This window comes from Carassius auratus, chromosome 18 (assembly GCF_003368295.1).
Source record: "Carassius auratus strain Wakin chromosome 18, ASM336829v1, whole genome shotgun sequence".
NCBI lineage: Eukaryota > Metazoa > Chordata > Actinopteri > Cypriniformes > Cyprinidae > Carassius > Carassius auratus.
This window is the reverse complement of record NC_039260.1, coordinates 10,685,999-10,696,501: the sequence shown is the minus strand read 5'-3', so window position 1 is coordinate 10,696,501 and position 10,503 is coordinate 10,685,999. Positions and strand designations below refer to the sequence as shown.

Sequence of the window (10,503 nt, the reverse complement as noted above, 5' to 3'; positions counted from 1 at the left end):
AGGATGAAGGCTCCACAGAGGGACGAGGGACTATGGTCATGTGTTCTGTTGAGGAACTGGCTCTGGAGCACTACAGAACGCTTGGTTTTGATCAAGGTCTGGCATCACATTGTTTGTGCATCATTATATGAATTAATAATTTTTGAGGAAATTGAGGAATCGCTCACTCATAATGAATCAAACCTCATAATGACAGAGTTTTTCCATGGAATACCAAAGAGATCATAAGAGATGTATAGATGTCTGAATCGTTCAAACTGGTTTGTGAACCAGATCAAGTGATTCATAAAAAAAAAGATTAGAACAATTCATTCACAAATCTGACATTTGAGTCATGTGCAGATTCTAAGTGAAAACTATTTAAATCTGTGCAGATTCTCAGCGAAAATCCATAAAATATATAGTCTTAAAATCATTTTCTACATTTCTTCATAACGTCTAACATTGTACCATCATACACAAGCACATTCATTCTGTTGTGCCTTTTGTGCTTTAAATGTATGTTTCTGAAATCCTCTTTTAAGGTATTCACGGAGAAGGCTCTACATTTTCTAGCCTTTTTGGACTCCTCATGTGGGACATCATCTTTATCGATGGGGTTCCTGATGTCTTCCGAAACCCCTACCAGGTACACAATAATTAAAGAATAAATACTGTGCACTTCACACATTTAGGTAATTGTCAAGGCATACCACCCCAACAGATCAGTGATCACTGACTGCATGCCCTTTCCCAGACTTGTCCTTTGGACTTGCACACTGATTGTTTCTATGGTAACCGGCGGGAAGCCATCGAGGCGCGTGCTGAGATGTTACGCGAGGCATCTGCCGAGACGCTGCAGGAGCTGCTCGCTGATGTGTGGAACGCACAGGAGGGGCGAGTGTGTGCGCTGATAAACTGGGAGCGTTTCTCCTCGCTTCAACAGGCACAGGTAACTTCTGAGACTATATACGGCAAGTCTGGTCAGGGGGTGGCCATCTTTGTAATTGCTTTCCGGCAGCTCTGGTCTGTTTGCAAAGATTACTTTACAGTAACAATTAAAGTCATTTCAAATCAGCAATCAAATCTGACAACTATGGTATCATAAATGTTGTTTCCTCAGCTCAACTTAGGCAAAAAAAATATTTTCAAGCTGGTCCAACTAAAGTGCATTTGTATTTTAGAGTAAAAAAACAATCAGTGCCTCTATTAAAAGGCAACTGGCTCCTTTCTTAGTGCTGCCACATTGCATACCTTTTCTACAAGTGGACCAGTTCCTCCTCAAAGTTTCTATAACATCATTAATTTAAAAACTCATTGATGATTTTGTTTCTCCCTAGTACAAGCAGTCTTTTTAATTGTTTAAACTGTGTATGCCAAATTATGTTCACAACCATACTGTAATTGCTTAATTTTCTTTGTCTGGTTTTAGAGTCTAGTTGCATGTCTGGGTGGCCACTTCCTGAGCGGTGTGGTCCTCAGAATGGCAAAGGACTACAGGCATTGCAGAGGAGGTCTTCCAGATCTGGTAGTCTGGAGCACATACAACAAGAAGGTCAAGGTGAGTCAGAGACGCAGCTTGCTGGTTAGGAAGGTATTCAGCTTCCGACTATGTGACTTATTTTACTGCTTTAATTAGATTATAATGTTAAGAAACATTGGAAATACTGGATCTATAAACAAGGGGCCTTTAAATTGTTGCTCATTTGAGTTGTGTTCTTCTAGTTGGTGGAAGTTAAGGGTCCTAATGACCGTCTGTCCCAGAAGCAACAGATCTGGCTGGATGAGCTGCATAAGCTTGGGGCCGATGTAGAAGTTTGTCATGTCACTGCCACTGGAGCACGAGGGGCTCGACGGGAATGAGGCTGGTGTCACACTGAGAGTGAAGACTTAAACTCACCGAACAGGCAGAGTTAGTACTGTTTGAAAGACAATGGATTGATTTAAAGATGGTATTAACACCTCACCATGGCACTAATCTGGTGATTTAAAGAAGAGCATTAATATGCCCTCTAATTGAGTTTAAAATGATTTATTCTCCCAATCGGTGTCATAAAACTGTTAAATTACCTCATGTTGTTTTTTTTATTATTTTTTGTATTCTTGTGCTCATTGTAAAGTGACTATTTTAACAGCTGATTAAAAAAACATTTCTGAAGTAAATACTTTGAAGACATTAAATAAAAACATCAATACTTAAATGTTTTTGTCTGTTTAAATAATAATAAAATGCTTATGTATTTAGGGAAAACAAAAGCACATAATCTTGCAGCTCACAAAAGGGGATTCCATTAAGTCTATTATGTCTACAATGTATATTATTGTAGATAATAAAAAACTCTTAGAAACTCTGGTTGACCACATTCCAAGACTGAAATACCTTTTCATTGCAAGACACGCATATCTATCATGTTTGACACCCATAAGAAAACTAATAAATCATGCTTTCCAGTTTAATCTTTACACCTTCTGAAGTTTGCACATCATGGTACTGTGAAGTATCTTAAATATATAAGTGCAGATAAAGGGACATTATCAAATTTCCTTAATGTCCAGAGCAGGACAGAGAATCTTAGTTACAACACTTGATCTGTTCCTTAAAGCTCATTCTCAACAAGAATGATAACTATAAAGATACCTGTAACAATAATTCTATGTCCACACTTGAATCCGGGTTAATTCTGATTGACTTAATGCTATTATCCTTCATCAGCTAAAAATAAAAAATCTGAAAGTGATTCCAATGATCTTGTGTTACCATTATATTTGTGGTGTGAATGGTTGTTTAGGCTGTCACTGAAGAAGACTTGTTAATTTCTTTCATCTGGTAATAAAATGTTACAAAACAAATGTTAAATGCAGTGTGTATTGCATTGTTATACACATTGCCTGACTGGATGACCAAGTAGTGTAACTTTAGTCTGGCCAAGCTGGGAAAACAATTATTGACTTAACAGCTGGATCTGATGAACACCAGTTTAAACCAGTGAAATCATTCTAAGGACTGGTTGAACTACTTATGGCTCGCCCAAACTGTATTCTGCTTGTCATGCAATCTGACCTGCATGACAGTGCCAGTAACAGTAAAATAAAACTGCTTTTATTAGCCTGCATATATAGCAATGAATGAGTTCTTCATCTCACGCTGACGTTTATGATTACTGATATTTTACCAGTAAACTTCTTTATTGAAAGTAAAATCACTGCTTGCACCTTTGACATGCATGCTTCTGAAGCACCGTATTACATTTATCGCAGTAACCAATCAAATGGAAGCATAAACGTATTCACGCTTTCTATTGGCTGAACGCTTATCCATCCCGAGTCGAGACGTGACGCAGCGCTTGATAATTGGCTACTGGTTGTTGTGTTTAATATCTGTTTCTCACGTTACAGTCTTACGGCTTACGCCATTAGCTTGTGCATAGTTCTAATATGTACTAAAGCCAAGATACGAAATATTTCAGACGACATATTACGGAATTTAATTAATTTCTGCACCATTGTTACACATTCCACCGAATGTAAGTATAATATGGGGTTGTTGGCTATGTGGAACTCATATGCTCGTGATTTACTCAGCTAGCTGTTAGCTTGTAGCAGGAAGGTGGCGAGACCACGTTTGCCTGTTTTAACGACAAAAACATAATCCTTGAAGTTTTTAACGTGAGGGGATTGTAAATTACGAGCTATTCCTGCAAACTGCTTTGCGCAACGTAAATTGATTGTTTTGTTGATGGTGTAGCTAGCAAGATTGCTAGAGTTATTGTCATCAGCTGTTTCGCAGTGCATTGTTAAAAGTAAGATATTAAATAATTTCAGATCTGTCAATCAGACAAAGTGTGGTGATTGGCACCCCACCAAAACAGTCTAAATCAAATCTAAATATTGACTCCTTAAACCCGTTTCTTAATCTTTACTTCTAACTTGAACACTGCATCCAGTACACAGTGTTGTCAGTGTCGATGTAAAGGCTTTGTTCCGACTGATGTTCAAAAGCTGATTTTTATAAAAGAACGTCATGAGAAGATCTTTAGTTACTATTTAGTTATGACATTGTTTCTGTATTTTGTTAAATGACTAGTGTTTTTGGCTAAGAAAACAAGGGCTTTCACAGGCATGCTGCTGATATTAATCAACCCTCTGTCTGGATTAAGTGACTACTGTTCCTTAGCGCGATTAAAAAATAATAATACAATAAAAACTTAAATTTTAAAGATCTGTAGCTAGCTTTGGATCTTTTTAAAAAGGGATGATTCACCCAAAATAAAAATAAAAAATGTCATTTACTTACCAAAAGTAGATGTTTGACAGAAAAACATCGTTGTTCTGCCTAAAACTACAGAAGTTAATAAGTCAAACAGTAATTTGTTTGATTACTTAAGCTTGTTAAACTAACATCCTAGATTGTGTTTTTCTACAAACAGAATCAAGGTAAACACTGGTTTTGTGAATATCAGATTCACATCCTTAAAGGCCACCTTTAAAGCTGTGATGAAACGAATGTAGCGACCGGAGGGTGAGATGTGGCCATTACACTCAAAAATGGAAGCAGATCTCTGTTTAAACAAATGAAACGATTGGAGTTGAAGTGGTGCATACATCATCAGATAGAATTCTGTCAGTACAAGCGGTCTCTCACAGGAGATTGCACCAGTAGAAAACTACAACAACTCAATAAATTTACAATAGACAAAAATTAAGTCTTGCCCTACGTTTTAGTTTTTCTTGTTCAAGAAGCCATTTAATTCTGATAAAGACTATCACACTTCTGTTTCATGGCAACTTTTTTTTTCTTCTCATGTTGACACAAGTTCATCTTTACAGTTATTTTACAGCCTGTGACTAGCAAGGGAAGGTCTGGTCTGTAGTAAAGAACCATTATGGTGTTCGGATTGGAGGCTAAGGTTTTACTCTAGAATATAAAACTGAGTTGCATAATCACTCAGTCCATGTGAGTTAAGCCCACTTCTTACGGGACAGGCGTTCATAGCCTGGAGTTAATGGGAAATTAAGACTCTGGATGGGGGACCATGTTTTTAAGCAAATGTTTCTCACGTTATCCTGAGGCTAACAATTTGTGTTGGGTTTTGAGCATCATTCAAAATGTCTTTAATGATGGCAGCACTTGACCTGAATGAACTCCATAAGTTTGTTTAAAACTTGATGATCATGTTCTCCAGCATAGTTTGAGATGAGCCAAAGAGCGTCTAGAGCTTCAGTGAAGATGATCTGAACGTGTGAACAAAGTCACATGGTCAGCCAGGTTTTTTTTTATGAATTCAAAAAATTCTCGTCCCACTTGATTTTCAAAATAAATAGTCCTTGTCCTTTTTGTATGTTTACACTGTTCAGAATTTTGGGATCGGTAAAGTCTTTTTAATGTTTTTGAAAGTCTATTAAGCTCACCAACATCAAATTTATTTGATTGACCTTACAGTAAAACCAATTATTATTAAAAAAAAGTTATTACCATTTAACATAACTGTTTTCTCTTTTGAATTTTCATTTTCAGTAGTCAGAAGTATTCAGTGTCACAATCTAATATGTTGATTTGCTGCACATTTCTTATTAGTATCAATGTCGAAAATATTTGTTCTGCTTAATATTTTAGCAGATCTGTGAGGAATTCATGATTCTTTGAGTAGAAATTGTAAAAGAACATGATGTCTTTACTGTTACTTTTGATCAGTTTGAATACATCCTTGCTGAGTAAAAGTGTCATTTGACTTTTTTTTTTCAGCAATTAGCTAAGTATAACTATTGTGTTGTCTCTTCTCTGTCTGCAGAAAACATAAAAAACCCCTTCGTCATTGTGAGGAAGCCCATCACCAGACGAACACCCTTCCTGATCTCCAGTAGACTGTTTTACTCTTTTTGAGAAGATGACCCCCCTCCTCCTCCTTAGGCTGTCACACTGATCACCTCCACTGGACCACAGACACACAATGGAGAGAAAACGAAGAAAGAAATGAAAACTCAAGCCATGTGTTATTCAGGCTTCTCTGCATTCTGGACTTAAATTATTTATAAACTGCAAATATACATTCACATTTGTTACCTTCGAGGACACGTATCTTTAGATGGGCAATGACCAGAAACGGTCGGCAGGGACCATGATCATACGGCTGTGCTTGCTTGTGGCCTTTTTAGGTGGTCGATTGCCTCATGTGGGCACAGAGGAAGACAGTGGGCCATTCTCAACACCCTTTCCTTCTCCTCTAAATGCTGATGCACTCTTGAACCCAAACTGCTCGCAGCTCACGCTAAAACTGGACTTTTCTACAAAAGTGGTAAAGCATGGTAAGTAATGTCATTTTTGTACGTTAATAACGTTGTCTTATTATGTTTGTAACAAAAGTAGGATTAGTTCAGCTTATAGTTAGCCAGTTTGTCTAAGGTTTGTTTTAGAGCCTAAACGATATTTATTTTGTTTTGGGGGGGGTGGGCTGATACCGATATTAGGGAGTAAAAAAAGGCAGATACCGGTATATCGGTCAACATTCTTTGTGTATATTATAGCACAATACCAGTCAAAGGTTGGACACATTCCCATTCGTGTGTCCAAACATTTAACTGGTACTACATATAGAGAATACAGTATATACATAAACAGAATATATATACATAAACACATTTTTTGCAATGATCACTAAAAAGTGACCATTTAAGTTCTTTTTTTGAGGGTAAAAGAAAAATGTATACACTGTAATTATGGAACAAAGTGACCTTTGTACTAGAACTGAACCCTTTGCGGATTTACACAAACTGAGAATGTCAAAAAGTGTTACTTTGTGCCTGGCTCTCTCCCCTACCATTGTAAATAAATGCAATCTAAATTCACGTCTGGTGGACCTTAATGGCCTTTGAATTTTAACGCGTACATTCCCTTGGAACTGGAATCATTGCAGAATCTCATGTGAAGTCCATTTCGCAGGGCACCTACGGTCGAATGAGACAATGCTTAAATGCTGCCTGAACAAGAAACCTCCTTTCTGAAGTGAAAGTGTTGACTGGTGTCACTATCTCAGGCCCACCAAATTCGGGGGATCGCGTCAGCTCGAGGAGCCCTCCCGAATGCCACCCTCAGTGCGTTGGTAGCCCTTTGGGATCATATGAGCTAAAATTCATATCTCAATATTTTACACTGTCCAGGCAATATTGATATTATATAACAAAATATAATAATTACAGGCACATTTTTTTAAACCTTATATAACTGGAAAAAGTGAGGGATTAGACATGGATCTGAAAATTAATTTTTTTATTGTGCCATTTTTTTTATTTTATTTTTTTATTATTGAAAACGTGCAACATGAGGTAGGCCTGTATGAATTAAATTAAGTAATGTATATTTGAGTTGGCTGTGGTTCCAAAACGTTTTCTGCCTGGCTCCCCTTTTGTAGGGAAAAATATATTTTGTTATATAATATCGATATTGCCTGGACAGTGTAAAATATTGAGATATGAATTTTAGCTCATATGATCCCAAAGGGCTACCAACGCACTGAATATTGTAGAAACATAATTTTCTGTAAAGTTGCTTTGTAACCATTCGTATTGTAAAAAGCGCTATACAAATAAACTAAACTTGAATTGAAGAACCCTTATCTCCCTCCCTTTCTCTCTTACGCTCACCAAGGCTACATTTATTTATAAAAAATACAGCTAACACTGTAATATAGTGAAATTGTTATTTAACCCAATATAACTCTGATTCTTCAACATTTTACCATTTAAAATGTTTGTGCTTCTTGGTACACACTGATGATGGCTTAGGCCGAAACGCGTCTGTGTAAGACATGGTATGAATAAATTTATAAAAGGATTTCTTCATTTTTACTCCTCAGGCTGCGTGGTAAGCAGGACAGTTATGCAGTGTAGTCTTTATCACCCAGCAGAGGTTTCTTTTGCTAAATAATCTGCTGACTGTACACGATCCCTCAGTTTGGGAACCACTGGAGTAGGCAATTTGTGCTCTATTAGTTGGGTCTGTTACGATGCTACAGTTGAGTAAAATCCCAGTAAAGCGCGTCTCATTCAAAAGGGGGCATCTAGACGTACAATCGATATGTGTTTGAGGGTTACTCGAGTTGAAGGTATCCCCGAATTTGGTGCAGATTTGCCACACCATTACGGAGATATGGCCGTTAAAATTTCAGTGGTTTTCCATAGGTACATATTTAAAGTGTTTCATTCAAGTCAACAGTAGCAATGGAGTGTGCTCTGCTGGATAAACGAAGTAATTGCACAATTTCAAGCATTTTATCTCCATTATATGTTCTGTAAAAAAATTTTTTATATCGGTAGCAGGCTCACAGCGGCAAACCGATATATCGGTCGTTCTCTAGTTTGTTTAAGGGTTTTGACTACCAGGAGAACACAGAATTCCTCGTTGACTTTTAAATTTAGTGATGTAATTTACTTTTTAGTGTTGATGCTAACTTTTTATTGCACTGAAAATCAGCTATCAACCCATTTATGGAGTGTAATGATTTAAAGCCGCTGTTGCCCTTCCCATTGTAATTTAGGGCAGGATAAAGCTTGAGCTCTTCAGGTCAAACAGCACAGCATTGGTGTAATGTATTCCACTGCTGCAGCTCTCTGTCCATTCGTTGGTTGGTTTGTGCCCTATCCTCTCTGTTTGCTGGCGGCTGGCCCAGACAGTCGGCAGCACATTCCTAAGACTTCATCTGAGTCTGGCGTTGTTTTCACAAGGCGCACATTTTAGTAGTTTGGGTGTGGTGTGGATGTTAGTATACAAGACCAGAACATAACGCATTATTTATAGCGGCCTGATTGTTGCTCTATGAATGCCTTTGTGCCACCATCTTATGTTTTAGGCCTAATTCATTCCCACTTCCCTCCGCTATGAATTGCGGGATTGACAAGGAGATTTTATGTGGCAATAGTTTTAATTGTTCAGTATGAAGTTTCTTGTAAATTCAGTTTTGAGCAAAGCGCATTGTCTGCTAATTTGACTGCATTTATTTAAATCTTCATTCTGGTTTTCCTTCAAGACATATTTTATGTTGAACATAATCATAGAAAATATATATATATTTTTTATAGTTTTGTTCTCTCTATAGCCACACAAAACACTTTATTGTTCCAAGAGAACCAGTTCAGTTGTCTGGGTTGTCCCCCCCCCCCCCCCCCCCCCTTTTGTTCATGGTTTGAGGATGATTGCATGCATCCTATTCATGTTGACATTTTCCTACTTGAATTAGATCCTACCAAATGATAGATAAATGTGCTTAAAAGATTGGACTTGCAGCTTTAAATGTCGACAACAATAGATGTAGGAAGTGTTTTTGATATGACTTCTTGATTGAGAATTACGGTCATTAATTTTTTTTTTTAAATATACATGGATGAATTGTTCACATGCGTTTTAGAAAATAGGTTTAGATAAATTTTCTTTTCATGGTGAATTTAATTGTCTTTTTTATTATGTGCATTTGTTTCTCTCTGCTGTCCCCAAAGTCACTAAACGATTAATGCATGTTGCATTAATCTCCCATGTGCTGTTGGCTTTTTTATAAGTTGTGTTAAGCACTCTGGAGGACGGCCATATTTCAAGGCATTCTGATAGTCTCTCTGTTCAGGTTTGTTGAGCAAAGAAAGAATGGGTGTTCCTCTATACCCACCCTGTCCTAAAGTTTCACTCAGCAGACGTTACTTCTGTTAAAGGCTCTATTGTTGTTGTTAATGCAAGATTAAATCCATTTGAATGACGTCTTGACGTCTTGTTCTGTCTCTGTTTGGGTCCAATGCCCTAGTGAATGCTAAACCTTGAAGTTGCATTCCTCAGTAAATCCAAGTGCAGTTGTGTTGTGAGATTAAGCAATTTCTTCTGGTCTTACGTTATCTTTTCTAGAGTACATTGTTGCATTTAATGGATACTTCACAGCCAAAGCACGCAGTGATTTCATCAGCAGTGCCCTGCGGGATGTGGATGCAGTGAACTGGCGCATCGTACGACGGGACAATCCTGCCAGCGATTACCCCAGTGACTTTGAGGTGGTGGAGATCCGTCAGGATGCCCACAGCAGCCTGCTCACCCTTCAGGACCACCCCTACATCAAACGAGTGACGCCCCAGCGCATGGTCCTCCGCAGCCTCAAACTGACTGACTGTGAGTAGTACTCCACTGTTATAACAGATCATGAGCATAATTGTGTTATTCTGTACTATAATTTACTGAAATGTACTAAAGCATAGTATTCTTAGTACATAAATCTCATTGAACTCTGCAGTGCTGTGCACGTGTCACACAGGTTGCTTGTGATTTATTCCTCCACTGCTCTCTTTGGGGTGACTGCAGGGAGGAAGGGGGTGAACCGAATAGGAAGTGTTTATTTACTGCATGGGGTGAAGGAAATGGCTTTCAGAAGTGTTTGAGGTGGAAATGTTCTGTCTTTGAGTTCCCCACCATTAGAATAAAAAAAATGCAAATCTGCTGTCGGTGTTAAGACTCCGGGAGAGTGATCAGTGTTTTCTAACACCGCTCCTGTATAATAA

At 37.9% G+C, this 10,503-nt stretch overlaps 2 protein-coding genes across 2 annotated transcripts; both read left to right on the top strand.

Moving 5' to 3' along the window:
* The first annotated feature begins 6 nt into the window (after positions 1-6).
* LOC113118432 (fanconi-associated nuclease 1-like) lies at positions 7-2,180 on the top strand. The gene is made up of 5 exons (XM_026287590.1): positions 7-96; positions 525-628; positions 737-931; positions 1,412-1,540; positions 1,705-2,180. Exons 1-5 carry the CDS (start codon positions 33-35, stop codon positions 1,840-1,842), a joined length of 630 nt encoding a protein of 209 aa, XP_026143375.1. The 5' UTR covers positions 7-32; the 3' UTR covers positions 1,843-2,180.
* A 1,164-nt stretch (positions 2,181-3,344) lies between these two features.
* On the top strand, positions 3,345-10,142 carry LOC113118431 (membrane-bound transcription factor site-1 protease-like). Its single transcript, XM_026287589.1, has 3 exons — positions 3,345-3,503; positions 5,769-6,282; positions 9,860-10,142. The coding sequence occupies exons 2-3, from the start codon at positions 6,063-6,065 to the stop codon at positions 10,123-10,125; spliced, it is 486 nt and encodes a 161-aa protein (XP_026143374.1). The 5' UTR covers positions 3,345-3,503; positions 5,769-6,062; the 3' UTR covers positions 10,126-10,142.
* The last annotated feature ends 361 nt before the right edge of the window (positions 10,143-10,503 follow it).